Below are 18,241 nucleotides of genomic sequence, written 5' to 3' on the forward strand. Positions count from 1 at the left end.
GTCCATTCAATCACTTTCTGCCTCCATTCCTCCATCTCTTCAAGCCATGGTCACTCAGACACTTACAAATGGAGTAGAATGTTGTTCCATGACTTCTTATGGTTTTGCATTGAAGGTAGATGGATGGTTTGAAGGAAGGCGAATGGAGTTGCAAACAAGCACGAGAGTAACTTCTTTCTGATGTTTGGTTGTTTTGGGTTCTCTACGTAGTTCCTTAGATTACAATATTGACTAAGTTGTTATGAGGAATTCTTGATTATGATTTTTTTGCCCATATCATTTTCTTTCTCTAATTGTTTGCCACTTGTTGGATTTTTCAAAATAAAATTGCAATGTTCTAAACCCAGGGTTCATGGATCATTGACTAGGGACTTAGGGGCATAAGAATCGCTTCTAATTCAGAATAATAGCAGCTTACATTCCCAATCAAATTAAACATCACATAATAATCAAAACATTTAGAAGTTTCTTAAAGATCTAGCCATATTAAAAGGAAATCAACGGATTCGATCCCAGCTTACCGATTAAAAAAATTTAAAAGGAAATCAACTAAATAAGCAAAGAAATTAGATATCAATATCGGGTCGAGGAAAAGATGTAAATAAAGTTTACAAGGTCACTTCGGCACATGGGGGGGAGGGGGCAAAGATTGCCCCTCAAAACACGAATCTCTAGAAGCACCCGACTTGGAGAGGCTGTCGACCCAGTCATCGCACTTCTAGGAATGAGAGAAAAAGAAATAATTTTGCAGACAAAGAAGGGAGGTGGGGGAGTGATGTAGAGAGGGTCCCGGCCAAAGATTATATGTAATATTTTGTGCAGGGTATCTATCGTTTTCCCACCATTTTCATGTAATAGGGAAACTCTCGTCATTTGGGGACTTTTATAAAAATTTTGGAATTGGAGACTTGTTTTCTGCTTGGAGAGAATCCCATCAGGGTTGTATTCACTTGGAGCGCTCCAGGTTTGATTTATGAGAGAAATCCCTACCTCTTGGCCCCGTCCTATCATCTCCATTGTTGCATGCAATATTCTGAATTGTTCTTGAAAGGAAATTCAGTAAGCTTCCTTCGTCCTCATGATCGGAGTAGAATTACTGATTTCCAATTTACAATTTTTATTTTAATTGAATGTCTTGTTCTTCCTTTTCAATAGAATTCTAGATCATTTGATTTTGGTGCAAATTTATGTTGTTGTCTGTTTCTTAAATGTTGAATGTGTGATTGGATCTTGAATGTTTGTACTGAGTTTGGCTGGTGACTAGTTTTTACATTGTGGGATACGAACCTATTCAGATCTGAGAAGCGAGGTGCTTATTTGATCCACGCCTCAATCCATAAGATTTGCCCAGCAGAAATGTGGATTGTATTTGGCCATTGTTGAAGTTATCCTTCATTACCCCTTGTTGTGTGTTAATGTGCTGCCAACCCTGTTGAGAGTCATAAATTGGAATTTAATACATTGAAGTCTCAAGTCTAGCCTTGGATGATCAGAGGACAGTTGTAATATAAGATCCGAAACAGTCCAGAATTCATGGTGTTGAAAACCTGCCACTTTTCATTGAAGATGTACCTCCCAAACCTTTTTATTCTTAGGTCTGTTGTGGTAGAACTTAATTCGGTCCTGTGACTGACTTGTGTAGATCAACATTGGTTTCGTAGAAATGAAATTAGACAGGACTTAGTGTGGATAAGCCTGGATTCAACGAAGCTGTCCACTGAGCTCTCCTAGTAGATTGGCACTAAATTAAGAGGGTGAAGGTCAATTGTCCTGGGTCCCTCGTGATTTCAAATTTGAGTTGGAATCTGGGGTCTACCAGGCCAACCTTGGTTGAATACTATTTTCCTTTGGGTTTTGACCCATCACCTAATCAGGGCTGGTAACATAGTTGGGCTGAAGGCTTCAGTTTACATAGGCTCCTACCCTACAGTTGGTCTTTTCACAGTATACACAGAGTTTTGGAACACCCTGAGCCATTTACAAAGCTTGTTTCATGGTTGCCACTCGACCTCTGAATTTTAAAATTCAAACCCAGACACGGTCCCTGTAAGAAGCATTGAAGCAGCTACCCTCATAGTTGTTGGAATTAGCTGCTGAAGCTTAACCCAGTTGTAACTAATAGTTGAATTCCAACTGTAGGCCCCACAAATGTTTTATTAATTATTGATAAGAGCAATCTGCAATCATGTCAGCAACAATTACATCCCTGTAAACCAGGATTTCGATGGTTCCATGTTCATTCGTATAATTTAGGAGTGCTGGCATCAGTGACATATCTGGAAGCTTTCAATCGGAATTGCCACAGATTAAGATCAACTCTATCCGCTAGACACCTGCTTCATTTTTGGTATAGATTAAGATCAACTCTATCCGTTAGACACCTGCGTCATTTTTGGTATCAGAGTGAGGGAAAGTCAAGTTCCTTGACTTGGAAGTCTTGGGAGAAGGTTGCCGCAATAGTTCAGTACTTGAGTTTCATGGTCCTTCCAAGCAAGCAAACTACTTGCATTTGTGCCTGAAAACCAAATTGAAATTGGATACAGTTGGGTCATAGTTCAGGGAAGTTGTTTCTAGTTACTCAAGGTCAGATGTGACTTCATCCCCAAGGTTAAAGGACCACATCTCCTCTTGCATTCTCTTTTGAAAATTTGGGTTGGTAAGTTGTGTCGGTTGAGCCTAATTTTGGACTGGGGTAGTACTGTAGCTAGCACTCTTATCTGTATGGATGGCTGACTATAATTCTTCCCACTACAGCATATAGAACAAAGGTGAAATATTAGTCATCTAGTGGAGATCTTTTTCAGCTACTGGTCAAGCCAATTCAGCTGGTATCCGAATTTTTGGGTCCAGAATCTAAGCGTGACCGAATTAGCCTTCTTATTCTCTTCTTTGGAACAATTTCAAACTAGGAGTGAATGGAATTACAGTTTGTTTTAGCCCCTAGTGCTGTGTTGTCTGCTTGAAGCACCTCTACAATAGGACTGATAACTGGGTGGCATTGGCTGCAATTCCATTCCATTGAGAAACAGTCTGTGGACTTGTTTGACCTTTATTACTCCCATTAGTTCCAGCAGATTATGGGTTTTCGCTTAAGTTCAATGTCGAATTCTTCTCTACTGTGTTAACTGCTCTTATACAAAGTGCCTGGACTGTACTGGCATTCATATGTGAGACTATATTTGTTCTTGCCTAAACTTCCTCATTTTAATGCTTTTGAAGAACATCTTCTCATAGAATTAATCGAAATCCTAAAATAAAATGTTGATATGCTTATGAGAAGCCTGAAATACAGGCCATAAGATCTAAGATTTTCAGCTGCAATCTAATAAGCCTTTTGATCCATCTGAGATTTTGAACTCCTGCATTATAAAGAGGGCTTAAAGACCATTAACGGCCAATTTTGATTGTGATATTAAGAGGTGGAATTTCTGTCATACTTGGTTGAATCCTGTTCTTGAATAATTAAGCTCATGGATCGTAGATGTCCGTTGCGGACTAGTTCTAGGTAAGGCCGCACTCAGGGACCCATAGGGATTTTTTTGATATTTTATTGTTCGTGGTGAGGAACTGAGGATTCTTTTGTGATTATTAGGTTTATTTTGGTCTTTTATGATTCTCAGTTGCCTATATATAAGCTAATCTGTGACTTTTTGATTAGTTTATGATTAAATGATTGCTTACTGACTTTGAGTTCTCCTTCGCCTCACAATTTCTTCTCTTCTACTTCTATTTCGTCTCTTCTTCTACTTCTTCTCTCTTTCTAGCCTACATCAGCTTGTACCTTGGCCTCAGATGAATCTTTGTTACCAATTGGTCTCACAAAGGAATATATGATGTTTCCCAAATAGTCCCTAAAACCCCCCCAATGCCTGCATACTTGCCATACTTGGGTTGCTAAGAGAGCAACGATTAACACTAAGTTTAATGGCATTCCTCTGAGGGGGTTTCCACTTAGCAATCACCCTCTCTTTTGTGACATTGTCGTTCAAGATTGTATCCTAATTCCTGATGATGCTGTCCACCGAGTAGCCCGAGAAGGACTCATATTGTAAAAGCCCAAAGCTGCCACCATGAATCTTATTTTTCATGCCAGCCAATTGGAGTTCTTGTCTGTCTGAGGTAAGGAAAATTGGATTGAAGACACTTCCTACTTCCCCCCATTTCAATGTACTGTTAGAATCCTCGTATCATTTTCTTTATCCACACTCCTACATGGCCTTAGGATGTATTTGTTTTAAATGAAATTGATCATCTTTCTTATCTTGGGAAGTATGCTTTTGTTTCTAGTGAAATTCCTCATTGTTCTTATAACGGAGTTCTTGGCTATGAGGCTAGGAAAATCGGATTGAAGACACTTCCTACTTCCCCCCATTTCAATGTACTGTTAAAATCCTCTTATCATTTTCGTTATCCACAGTCCTACATGGCCTTGTATGTATTTCTTTTTAATGAAAGTGCTCATCTTTCTTATCTTGGGCAGTATGGTTTTCCTCATCTTTCTTATCTTGGGAAGTATGGTTTTGTTTCTAGTGAAATTCCTCATCTTTCTTATGTTGGGACCTCTTTTTCATAAGGTAGAGATTAGGGGATTAAGATTACTCCCAAATTCTTATTTGCAGGGTGTCTCTCTTGGTTTGTAGTTGCTCATTGACTCCACCACTCTACTTCCCTTCACCTTCATTTGTAAGAGTAAACATGTTAGCGTGTTATGTAAATAGCTATGGTCTGATGAACTTGTGATGTTTCTTAACATCTCAAACATCTCAATCGGAGCTTATGGGTTATTCGACCTGAAAGGCTGAACTGACCATCGTTATAGCGTAGTTGGTGGTCTGAATCGGAGCTTATGGGTTATTCGGGTCTTCAGGTTACATGTTGTATTGAGGTTTCATCCCTATGTCTGGGGAACATCTTGTCCCCCTCATGCAATTTTCAATAAATAATAGTATCCATCGTTACCTGCTCCCAGAAAAGGAAAAAAAAACTTGAGGAAGGTCTTGCACGGAAAAATACACTATGCCAAAAAGTTTGATTCAAAATCAACAGCTTAACTGCTCAAGTGACTAATACAACCCAACTAATAGTTTCCAAGGAATGAAAGGCAGAATTTTTTTTTCAAAATATAGAAAAATTGAATTCCATGCCCTAAAGATGCTTGCCGAGCCCTGGTCCCAAAGTACTCCTCTCAGTAATCAAACTGCAACTCTAGCAAACGTAAAAGACTAAGCCCAACTCCATCAAAATGTAGACAAGGAAAGAATGATCCATGCCAGCCACCTGCAACAACAGTTTTTAGCAATCAGATGAAAGTGAAAAAAGGTATAAATAAACTGAACATTGCATACCACACTAATGTCCACAACTGAATCCTACTACTATGAAGCAGGTGTGTCACATTCAAGCAATAAAAGATCAAGAAGCATGTAACTCAAAACCCTCATATTTCTCTTAATCATATGCCTACCCTTTTACTTCCCTCATATTTCCCTCAATCATATGCCTACCCTTTTACTTTTCATGTAATGCAACACCACAACAAACACTTAAGTCCCATTGAAAGGAGTAGCACATACATTGAGATGTTAAGAAACATCACAAGTTCATCAGACCATAGCTATTTACATAATACACTAGCATGTTTACTCCTACAAATGAAGGTGAAGGGAAGTAGAGTGGTGGAGTCAATGAACAACTACAACCCAAGAGAGACACCCTGCAAATAAGAATTTGGGAGTAATCTTAACCCCCTAATCTCTACCTTATGAAAAAGAGGTCTCGACATAATAAAGATGATGAATTTCACTAGAAACAAAACCATACTTCCCAAGATAAGCATGATGAGCAAAACCATACTTCCCAAGATAAGAAAGATGAGCACTTCCATTAAAAATAAATACATACAAGGCCATGTAGGAGTGTGGATAAAGAAAATGATAAGAGGATTTTAGCAGTACTTTGAAATATGGGGGGGGAAGTAGGAAGTGTCTTCAGTCCAATTTTCCTAGCCTCATACAGCCAAGAACTCCATTATAAATGGCGTCATGAAATATGTCTTCATCATCTAAGCATGAAAGATTGTAGCTACTGAAACCAAGCATGAACTGTCTTTCATTACCTAAGCATGAACCATGTCTTCTCTCATCATAACAGAAACTTGACATTGGATATAGCATTGTATATAAGAAAATGCATGGGTGTGTATAGAGAGCCATGGTATATGAGTCTGCTTGCTGTGATATGAACTACTTGGCTTTGAAGACGAAGTGAACCATTTAATATGATTATGCTTGGAATTAAGATTATATTGCTTTGTTGGGTCCTTGTAAGAAGAGCTTTTTGCGAGGTAACTACTAAAGAATGTTTTAGGAATTGGGAGGAAATTATTGAGGGGAGGACACTGAAGGAGAAGAAAATGGCTAGATGGCTTCCTCCACCTTCTCAAGTGAATAAGCTAAATTGTAATGTGGTTCTTTGGGGAAGCAGGGTCTACCAGGAACTGTCGTATTGGAGATTGGTCTTTTGCTTAGAGACGATAATTGAGAGACTATCTTAGTTCATTAAGATCTGAAAATGCCATAACAACGAAAAGAAGGACAAGTTGGATATTAGGAGGGTTAACAACTGTAATCAGTCACTAGTAGTTAAATGGATATGGAATGGCAGTTTTATGTCTAATTCTATTGCACTCTTGCATTATGATACTCCTATTTCTCATGCCTCAGTAGAAGGCAACTCATAAGGAACCCACACAGTGCTCAACAAGAAGTGACCAAAATCTCCCCACGTGTCTATCTAGTACGCACTCGAAGCCGCGCGAGAATTCCTAAATACTTAAACATTGTGTTGTCTAGCTAATATAAGTCCTAAAGCTTCATGAGTACAGCTTTAGAAGATGACAAAGGTATATTGAACTGACAGAATATTAGGTTTAGGGTGGGTGATGGGAAGGTTGTGGTTTTGGAGTGAATGATGGCTAGACATCATTTCGTTATTTCACTCCTTTCCGACCCTCTATTGGATATCCTAAAAGAAAAAAGAAAAAGAAGCAAGCCTTTGAGTGCTATCAAAGGATGGGTGGTAGGGTCGTTTGGTGGTAGAGTTGAATAGGAACTCATTGGACCTTGAAATTACTTGCTTTACTAGCCTTCACTGTAGGTTAGAGGAGTATTTCATTTCAGGGGACCAGCCTGATCGTGGGGCATGTGCCTCAGATCCAAGTGGTGTATTCTCTATCAAATCACAATTTTGATTTTGGGCGATCCTACGACAGTTTCTTTTCTTTGGCAGAAGATATGGACACCCTTAATCCCTCCGAGGATTCAGGCTTTTTACAATGGTAGGCATCGCTTGGAAAAATCAACACTCAGGATAGGCCTAAAGGCCACCATTTTTACTTGGCTAACAAGTATTACCTTTGCAATTTAGAAGAAGAATCCATCTCCCATCTTTCAAAAGGATTCAAAAAACCAAAAAAAAAAACAACCAAAGGTGGTTGGATAAGGAGAGCTAAAGTGCACAACCTTCGATGAAATCAGGCTCATCCAAGCCCGAACCAAGCAAACTAATAAACCAGGTAATATATTCCAATCCATGGGATTTTCAAGATTAACTTCCGGTCATCAACTTTGGTTGACTCGACGATTAAGTGAGTAATATAACCCAAGAATACTCTTCTTTTTGTTAGGAGGAATATCCAAATCTCTTTTTGATGTAGAGCAGAAATCGAGTTCGATCCTGGCTATAGAGCTCACAACTTTGAAGGCTGCTTGATTCCAACAATTTTAGATTTGGACTCATGTCTGCCACAATGCTATTGTTGAGTTTAGCAAATGACATGGAGATTGAAGACACATCAAGGTTCCGATGTGACTAAGAAATCTCCTTCTCAATTACCCATGTTAACAAAGAGGAACATCTTTGGTTACACAATATAACCAACAGTTCTCTAGTCTCCTTTGATTTAAGTTCTAGCTCAAAATAATCTGCCCATACTCTAGATTTGCATTAAGTTTAGAGCTTTAAAAACGAACAATAGTTTTCAAAACAAGCATATCAGTTGCATTTAGTTGAGAGTATATGGCATATTCATGGATCTACTTAGGGCCCCTTTCAATCCCCAAAAATTCTGATTTGGATTTGAATTTCAATTCAAATATTTTTCAAATCACTTGTTTGGAGCACTTTGGTTTGGATTTAGATTCAATCTCAAGTAGATGGTTATCAACGACCCGTTAAAATAAATATATGAATGTAAGCTTTCAAACCAACAAAGATGGGTCCCACTGTACTTTTTCTATGCATGTACTGTTGTGGACACATTATCAATGGTTCATATAATCTAAATGAATGGGTCCTATTGTAACTTTTTCTGTGCATGTACACTACAGCTGCCATATAATTCTTGCATGTATCTTTTTCTACTTAATTATACCTTCTTGCGGCATATGTCAGGTCTACTGCTGCAGAGTCAGATATGTGAAGCCACAGCCCATTTGATAGAAAAGCAAAGAGAGTTCCTAACCATAGAACTCCAGTTGGGCTGCCTAGAGAGAAGGGTTAGAGAATGAAACCTTACAGCCCATCAGATATTCTGTCATTATTCCTCACCCTATCTAACAACTAGATAAAAGAAGATTCCATGACTTTTTTTTAATGGTTGCCAAACATGACCTTCAAGGTTGATATTTGCACGTAGAAGATCTCAGCTCGTCGAGAATATTTTTCATAATATAGTTTTAAATACCTTAATAATTATGTTAGACGTATGTTCATGTCATGTAAATGCCTAAGGGCATAGTGGTCTTTTGCAAAGTTCTCTCTTTATAAATACATTAGTGAGGAGGAGAGTTCCTAACTCACTTCTCCATTCTTTCTCTTTAACATGGCATCACAGCCGTAAGGTTTTGATCCCCTAGGGACCACCATTCGCCTCCACCCTTTCCCTCCAACCAAACCCTTGCCCCTCGTCTCTCTCGGCCACCCTACCCTTCCCCTCCACCCTTTCCCCTCTCGTTGCCCCCTCACCCACCCCCCGACACCTCTCTCTCTCTCTCTCTCTCTCTCTCTCTCTCTCTCGGCCACCCTACCTCTTCCCTACCCCCCTCCTTTGTGTTACATTTTACATGTCCATTTGTGTCTTTGTATCTTAGGAAGGGTATTTTAGTTATTTCTCTAGTACCAGTGTCATTTTAGGCATTTTGCATTAGAGAGAGTTGTATTAGTCTTTTTACATTGTAATTGCCTATAAAAGGCCATTTCCCACCATTTGTAACTAGACCTTGGATTTGAATTTAGGAACCCAAGTTTAAATCCAAATCCGAAATTAAGGGGCATCCAAACGGGCCTAAAGGAGTGTCATTCAAACCAAAATTCAACTGAATGTGTTGCTTCTTTGAGGACTTTAATTAAATACCGCAAGTATTAGTAATTAGAAACAGCACTAAACAACCCCATTTAGCCCTTTTTTTAATGGCAGGTAAATTCATTAAAAGCAAGCAAAGACGGAGATGAATTTGGTTATTGAGGGGATGGATTCCATTTAGCACATAAAAGTTCAAAAGATTTACAACCTTGAGTTTCTTTCAACAAAGCATAAGGACATCAGTTTTTAAAACAAAGCATAACTAGTAATGGTGGATTTAGTGATTGAGGGGCTGGATTCCCCTATGATAATGCTGAAATTGTGAATAGAATTTAATAGCAGAAGTCAACGAGGCATGCCGCTTCATGTTCCTTGGATTCAAAGCAACAACCAATAGAAGCATTTGTTCCATTATTGGCTCTGAAAAGAAATACTCAGTCTTGGAGGCTTCCAGATCTATAGTCTAATTAACTATAAAAGGAACGATATATCATATCTGAAATGAGATATACCAGATCTGATTATCCTTCACAATTGCTAAACATATACTTGGCTTTCAAGATAACAAATGTAAGGCTCATAAAACCATGGAAAACAAACACAAGTTCCTCATGTTGATTAAACTTGTAGCTTCTATTTCTTTCACATTTCCATTCAAAAAAATCAAAATTATTGGAGCAAGTAACAAATGTTTAAATGGTGGGAAAAGGCAAAAGATCTCATATTCCTTTCGTATGGCTTCATCGATTCAGAGAGGCTCTGTTCACTTGCCTTCTTGAGAAAGGAAAGGAGAAGAAAGTAAGCCGAATTTTCCCGTGATTGGACATGATTTGACAATTTCCGCCGTTCACTTGTTTTCTCGAGAAAGCGGAATTACACAGGTGGAACATATAAATAATGACATGGAAAACCAACTTTCTTGCACTTTCCCTCTAAATTTTCCCACCAAAAGGATAGGAAAATCACTTTCCTGAGAAAACCACTTTGCCTGTATACTTTCTTTTCCTTTCTCCCAAGTGAACGACGGAATTTTCTCACAGTTTCTTTTCCTTTTTTTTCCAGTTTTTCACGTCAGATTCTTTTCCTTTCTTTTCTTTTCCTGCAGCTAGAAAACAAGTGAACAGAGCCAGACAGAGGCAGCACTGAATTGATCGTGTAGGGTGAAAAGTCAAGTTTAAGCAATTCGCCAATGAAGTACATTGGTAAACCATATAAGAGGGAAACTCAATCTCTCGTCCAGTATGTTGCAAATAGAAACAAAGGTGAGACGAGGAGAATTACCTGCTGAATTCAAAAGTCTATTGGTGTTCTTTCCATTGGCATCTTCAAAACTCCACCAACACAAAAGCTGAATTTCAGCTTCTTCAAGAGTTCTTCTTATAGAAAATTCCTCCAATGCAATGTACAATCCAGTAAGGGGATACTGAATTACAAAATGAAATGGATCCTTGTGATTCAAGGAAAGGTAAGTTGAACAAGAGATGGAGCTTGATCCTCAAGCTCTAGAAATTTCCTTCCATAAAATGAAATTTCAAAGGGAAATTTTCCCTCCGAAAGGGAACTTGCAATATCTAATCTTGCTAAAAACTCAAATTCACTTTTTAATTTAAAAATCTAGGTCTGCAAACAAATCGTGGGAAAATAGGCCTTTTATAGGCAATTACAATGTAAAAACACTAAAACACCCCACCTCTAAAGCAAAATGACCAAATTGATAACAACATGAAAAATAACAAAACTACTCCCCCTGGTTTAAGAGAAAGACCAAAAAGGAAAAGAAAAAATCAACACTCGGGATAAGCCTAAAGGCCACCATTTTTACTTGGCTAACGGGTATTACCTTTGCACTTCAGAAGAAGAATCCAACTCCCATATCTTCATCCATTGCAGTGTAGCTTCCTTCATTCAGGAGCAAGTCATTTTATGGTTCAAAATCAGTTGGGTTCTTCAAAAGCCGATTCAAGATTAGATTGTAAGTTGGAGAATAACATGTCTTGGAACTCATGGGTTTATTCCTTGGTGTGTCGCTCCTTTTGTTGTGCTGTGGAACATTTGGTTGGAGAGAAACACCCTGAATTTTTATGATAAAGAGTCTGACTCTAGTTGGATGCCATGGGAAATAAGATTCACAGTGGCATCTTAGGCTTTACAACATAAGTCCTTCTTGAGCTGCTCGGTTGACAACACCATTAGGAATTGGGATGCGATCTTGAACGACGACGTCTCCAAAGAGAAGGTGACTGCTTAGCAGAAAGTCCCTCTGAGGAATGCCATTAAAGTTAATGTTAATGGTTGCTCTCTTGCCAACCCAGGTATGGAAGGTATTAAAGGGTTTTTAAAGACTTTTTGGGAAACATCATCTACCCCTTTGCAGAACCAATTGGTAACACGGACTCATCCAAGGACAATGTATGAGCTCTTCACCGAGACTTTACTATTTTCCTAAACATGATGGATGGGAGGTTGGAAGTGGAAAGCAACTCCCCTAATACTATATCATGGGCAAAAGACAAGAGTGACAAGATCCAGAGGCTAGTAGAGTTATGGCTATTTCATTAGAGATTATTGTTTTGAGGGGCAATCCTCACGTCCTCCAGAATGCACTTTTAATCTTTATTTTTATCAATAAATGGCATCCTTCCTCAAAAAAAAAATATTTCAGTAATTTCTTTGCTTAGTTGATTTCCTTTCGAGTAGAACCAATGGTTGAAAGTTTTACTAGGATGAGTTGAATTCGATTGATGAGTTAATTTTAAAGCTGTGGATCTTCATGAATATTCTAAATGTTTTGATTATTATATGATGTTTAATTTGATTTGGGAATGTAAGTTACTATTAGTCTGAATTAGAAACGATTCTTATGCCACTAAGTTCCCAAAAATCATAAAATAAAGTAGCAATTGCAATTTTATTTCGAAAAATACAATAAAGTACTAAAAACAATTAGAGAAAAAAAGGACTTAGGCCAAAACAATTATAATCAAGAATTCCACTTTACGACTTAGTCAATACTTTAAAATAAGGAACTATACAGAGAAGCCAAAAGAAGAAGCTACTCTTCTGGTTATCTACAACTCCATTCATCTTCCTTCAGACCATTCTTCTCCCATCAATCTAAAAACATCAGAAGCCAATGAACAACACTTTGTTCCATAAGTGTTTAAGTAAGCATGACGTGAAGAGATAGAGGCATAGAGGCAGAACGTTATTGAATGAAAGGATAGGGCATGATGAAGGATGGAACTGGGTGGAATGAGTCTTTCCGTGGGTATTAAAAGGAAAAAAGGGAGAGGCCCATTCAACATGTTAGTTTAGTTAGTTTTTTTTTTGTGTTTGAATCCTCTCAATTAATAATGAAAATTAATGGAGGCATTCATGATAGGCATCACAATGAAGTGAAGGGAAACATACCCTAGTTTAGATAAAAGAGCTTGAAAACTATCAATATAACTAATTTAACCACCATAACATATGATTAAAATGCTTGAAAGAGATACCTTCTTCATATGCTCTTTTGATAGAGAATAGAGGCGTCAAATAAGGTCAATGGTGGTTTCATGCTACGCAAAACATAACAATATACTACAACAACAACAATAACTGCAAAACATTTTTAGTCCTTGAATAATATCACAAAATTCAAATACCTGTCTTTGTATGAAGATCACAATCCAAGTGGCAGAAAAACCGAATCAAAAAATGTATTAGGAATGGTGAGAATAATCTTAGATCGAACGATCGAACCCTGCAACCCTCCGTCACTCTCTTTACACACATTAATCTCCCAAAGCACAAAATATATCTCATCTTTCCTGCACTCCCGAAGCAAAAAATCCTTCTCAACCTGATGGAACTCCCGAAGCACAGAATTCTTGTCAATCCACTTGAGGTTTTGATAATCAAACCCCTCCTTCACTCTTAACGTGCAATGCCAAATCACCCACAAACTCCCTTCAACATTCGCCAACATAACATTATCAAAGGGCCTATACAATGTTTCCATATCAATTACCTTCAACTCTTTCCACCGATTCTCCTCCGCATCATACCCCTTAATCTTAAAAGATGAATCTAAGAGATACACAATCCCGCCAACTACAGCACTTCTCTGGGGAGAATACCATCCGAGATTGGAATGAAATGGCGCCCTCTCTATCCACCACGACGAACTCTCGGGATCGAAAAAAACCCCCTCTGTATCCCTGATTATGTAATTGCCTTCACCATCATCCAAGTTAAAAACCCCCTCTGTATCCCTGATTATGTAATTGCCTTCATCATCATCCAAGGTGGTGAGTACGAGAAGCTTCCCTCCCCCAACTCCACAACAGATGTCGAACACCCTTGCATTTCCAAACACGGTGGGAAGGAGAGGCGAATGCAGAGGCATCCATGAGCCAAGAGTCGGATCAAGAACCTCAGCCCATGGAGGAAAAACAGTGGAAAAATTAAAGTCACCTCCGACAACGTAGATCTTCCCATTTATAACAGTAGCGTGGTGAAACATTCTTCCGACGATCATGTTGGGGCCAGCTTCCCAAGTATTAGTACGGGCGTCATAAACCCACACGTCTGATGAAACAATGGGTTTCGCTAAAATGCCTCCATTCATGCTACCGCCTAACACATAGAGACATGGTCCCAATACGACAGAAGCGAATCCGAAACCAATAGGGGGAGGGAAAGGAGGCAATGGTTTGATTTTTCTAGGGTTTTCATCACAGGTATCGAGGACGTACCATTTTACAATTCTTCCACCATAGGTAGTGTTAAAGTAGAGGAAGTGTTGGGTGCATTTAAGATCACAACGAGTGGAGTAGAAGAGAGAAGAACGAAGGAGAGATCGCCATGATCTACATACCAGTGATAGATTTGGGTGGAAGGATCGAGGGACTCTCGCTATGGATTGTATCCCGATTTCGTTGGGAAGATTTGGCAAAAAGATCTCCTCCATATATCTCTGCCCAGATATGGGGTTTCTCCAAAACCCTAATCCCCTCTCGAGTTCTTCGTATTCCTCTGCTATGTCGTCGTCTTATGAAATAGAAAGGCAAGTTTTTATAATTGCACTAACTCACCTTGTCTTCCATTATTTAATGGAGTTAGTGCAATTATCAAAACATTTGCTAGTGCGAGCCAGTAAAAAAACCTCACAAAATTCTTGGACTAGCTTGCACGCCATTGCCTCTGGGCTTTCTTTAGTACATAGATAGAGGGTTATAGGCCCATCTGTCGAGACCAAAAATCAGTTACTTGTTAGATTGATCTGAACCGTCTATATGATAGGAGGGATGCTTTAGCAGGCACACTTTTCCGTTGATTGATCCAGACCGTCAAGATCTATGTACGGGCAAAGTTCTATATTCATTGACCACAACTACAATGTATTGGATTGAGAAATATCTGATATGGTGGGGCACGTCGTATGAAGATCCAAATTCATCATGTGGGTGGGCCAAAGATTTTGAACGGATGGGATTAGAGATTAGTTGGGTCCCGCCTAGTTTCTCAACTTGTTTCTCCTAGGTGGAAAGAAAAGCTGGGCCCTTTGGATACATGTAGGCCGTGTGTGGATTGGAAGAAAAACATTTCCATGGAACTTTTTTTATTTCCACGATTTAGAGGGAAATGATATGACTATGGTTTATTTGGATGGATATTATCATAAATTGTAAGTCCCTCTAAATAAAATTTAAATAAGGTTGTTTCCAATTATCTTTTTCGCGTGTACAAAAAGTGAGAAATTTTAGAAATATTTTTCCCAAACTGTGTTCCCTCAATCGCCACCGTACATTTATACAGTCTTGTTGATGATCAGATTAAATCTTCCAGTGGGCCTGGAGATTAACTTACCAATTCTACATCCAAAGAGTTTATGGGCCACGAATCAAACTATCGGAATCCTCCGGTAGACATGATTTTTTGCACCGGGCCCATCAGTGTTTTTGGACCTTTTACTTGGTATATGATATAATCGCCCCCTTTTTCTCCTCGGGCCACCCCTTCTAATGTAAAATGAGCAAGGTTTGAAATTTGGACCGAAATTTCGGGTTTCGGTTGAGAAAGAAATCAAAATGCCATAACTCGAAACCGTAGAAAATTTTGAGCGAAGGTTTGAAATTTTGAAAAAAGGGCTGATAAAACCTTCCTACACAAGCCTTGAGAGAAGGGTGACCATGAAAGCCTTGGTGTCTAAGGATTTTGAAATATTCACGTGTTGAAATTGCAAAGAAGAAGCAGATGGTGATATATGTTGCTGGCTAAAATTGAATCCCGAGCCTCATGGCATTAAGGATTTCCCTTTTGAAACAACTATTAGTGCATTTTCTATTTTTGAGCTACTCTCCTTTTGCTTGTGTATTGGTGCATGGTATCATTGCTTAACCATTCACTTTAATGCAAATGACAGTTCATTCATGAGTTCCTTTCATGTGCTTTTGGATTGTGTTCTGAAATTGATCTTATGCTGTTTAATTTTCAAGGATCGAGTTATAAGCTCAAGGATTTCAGAGGTTTATTTTGTGAACTAGAATTCTATTAGATCCCCATCTGATGCATGCATTACTCATTTAGTCCATTGTAGTACCGACTTTCTTCTCAAAACCTTCTAGAAAGCTTGGGCATTAGAGCTTGAGTTTTGATGGGGAGGAACTGCTTCATTTTAAAATGCTCAAAGCAAGTTAGCTTTAAAGCATTGCAAATGAGTAATGCATGCATCTTCTGCTATTATCACCGCACAACAAGTGCACCGCACGTCAATTCTTTTACAGGTCAACCACCCAGCTATATATCATCCAGAAGGGCATGCACCGGTAACACTTAAAACAAGTATCAAAATACACAACTACAACGACTCCAAAATAGATAGGTCATGAAGGTGAGGGACTCCATTTCCCATTTAATCACTAATGTGTAAGAATTCCTTTTATTCAAATTAGATTTTTTTTAAACATTCCCAAAGATATGAAAGCTCTACTCATAACGTATACTAAATCCAATAGGAATGTGGCTAGGCAGCTGTAATTTTTAGTTAAAAATCCAAAGGTTGTTACATGGCTTTTCTCAGGCGCCAAGATTGCAAGACCCGGTCAACAAGGAGAACTAGCCAGAAGCATGTGTTTAGGCCACAAACATTTGAAGCTACACTTGCTTGTTCGTCCAAATCAAACTTGGAAAATGACCTGCTCATTCCAATCAATGGAGCATAAAATAAAAAATGCCAAACTTTGTGATCAATTAAAACTAGGATTCAAATTTCCAAGTGTTACTAGTGCATAATACATTGATCTCATTCCACCCAAAGTATTTTTAGACATTCAAAAGCATGTTTACATTTTTTGGTCATATTCCTTTTACGACAAAGAGTTATACAATTACAATTAATAAAACATTAGGAATGTGATAATAAAGATAATTGTAAGCAGATGCTTGTTGATGAGATCTTCATGATTCTGCCACTTTCTTTGCATAGGTGGTATGTCGTCTTCATGCTCGCCCTCATGTGCCACTCTTCTATGCATGTCATCTACCCATATGAAATATCCACACCTAGATGTACCCTACAATAATACATGTGATTTTTCATTAAACAATATATAATGACAAATGAATTCAATAAACCTACACAAATGACACTTCATTCCATTTTAAACATTTATAAAATGGTCCCCCTGATTAGTTTCTGTCTGTGAAAGAAATACAACCATCTCGCCGTGCCCAAATGGACAATATTCAAGTGGATATCTACAGCTGCTACTTCCAGTGGAGGAAGCCATTGAGTAATCTAGAAATAAAAAAATAAATTATTAAAGAAATCTAATCGACCATTTTATTGAGACCCGATCTCACCAGAACCTGAACTCAATATCCATTTTTTTTTTTTTTTTGCATTACTTTTTAGTTTCCAGAGATCTATTAACGAATTAATCTTCAAATTTCAGTTTAATTTGAAAAATTCTCATTTAATAAAAAAATATTTGGGATAAAATGGGCCATAAAATTTGGAAAATTTTCAAGAAATTTGTAATCATCCCTCCACAAGGAACATATGAACATGATCTAAACCATTCATCTTGTGGGCTATAGACAAACTCAAATGGATCATATAGATTAGATTGTTATTATTGGAAAAAAAAAAAGAATAAGTAAAAGCTAAACAATATATTCACCCATTTTTCTTACCTGAGACAGCCCCCTCTAGTGTAGTTATGGCTGCTCTTTTGCACTTGAAGAGGCTGTTCCAAGTAACAAAAAAAGGTGAATATACATGTCCCTAAACGAAGATGGGAAACTTACCTTAAATGCTTGTTATATTGGAAGGGAAATCCCACACCCAAACCTATGCCCACGCCCACGCCTGAATTTACACCCGTCGCCGATAGAGACTGAAAAAAAATCGTTTCTGGCCGACTAAATCTCTGGCTGAAAGAAAGGGCAGAGGAAGAAGAAGTGTTGCAGAGGATTTTGTGTAGAAATGAGAGAGAGAGAGAGAGAGAGAGAGAGAGACTCAATCAGCTTTTCGTTTTTCTTTTTTGTTGAAAATGACAACCCCTGACTTGTAGAAGAAGAAGTACTGACTTTTGCTACTTTTCCTCTGACATTTTGAATTTTGGTCTTTATCTTTAATTTTTAAGATAACATTTCTTATGCACCATTGGATGGAAATCCAACGGTGATACCCTTTCCGTACAAACCTCACGGGTTCTCACGGCCACCCATCATATAAAATCTCACTCATAGGAGCTGTCCAAGGTTATTACAATTCCCAAAAAAGCTGTTGAAACTTGAAAGCCAATTCAAACAGAAAAGACGGTGTGAGTTAGTGCGATTGTCAAAGATGGTAGTGCCAACATCCGTATCGAGGCCAAATGGTCATCGTTC

The 18,241-nt window shown here is 38.3% G+C and overlaps 1 protein-coding gene across 3 annotated transcripts; it reads right to left on the bottom strand.

Moving 5' to 3' along the window:
* Positions 1 to 5,258: 5,258 nt before the first annotated feature.
* Positions 5,259 to 18,086, bottom strand: LOC143857762 (F-box/kelch-repeat protein SKIP6-like). 3 transcript variants are annotated; one of them, XM_077368230.1, is made up of 3 exons: positions 17,657 to 18,083; positions 13,009 to 14,590; positions 5,259 to 5,277 (listed from the first exon to the last, which is right to left on the bottom strand). In XM_077368230.1, exon 2 carries the CDS (start codon positions 14,313 to 14,315, stop codon positions 13,026 to 13,028), a length of 1,290 nt encoding a protein of 429 aa, XP_077224345.1. In that variant the 5' UTR covers positions 14,316 to 14,590; positions 17,657 to 18,083; the 3' UTR covers positions 5,259 to 5,277; positions 13,009 to 13,025. The 3 variants fall into 3 exon arrangements, 2 of the variants coding, with proteins under 2 accessions (XP_077224345.1, XP_077224343.1); XM_077368228.1 differs by lacking the exon at positions 5,259 to 5,277 and adding an exon at positions 10,941 to 11,621; XR_013238750.1 differs by lacking the exons at positions 5,259 to 5,277; positions 13,009 to 14,590 and adding an exon at positions 16,604 to 16,920 and having other exon boundaries at positions 17,657 to 18,086.
* Positions 18,087 to 18,241: the final 155 nt, after the last annotated feature.

The sequence above is a fragment of the Tasmannia lanceolata genome, unplaced genomic scaffold (assembly GCF_043159265.1).
Source record: "Tasmannia lanceolata isolate RefF3 unplaced genomic scaffold, GAP_Taslan_0.1 ptg000025l, whole genome shotgun sequence".
NCBI classification, from domain to species: Eukaryota; Viridiplantae; Streptophyta; class Magnoliopsida; order Canellales; family Winteraceae; genus Tasmannia; species Tasmannia lanceolata.

Bases quoted from the DNA above. Each gene is read 5' to 3' on its own strand.
- LOC143857762 (XM_077368230.1), bottom strand. From the start codon at position 14,315: ATGGAGGAGATCTTTTTGCCAAATCTTCCCAACGAAATCGGGATACAA.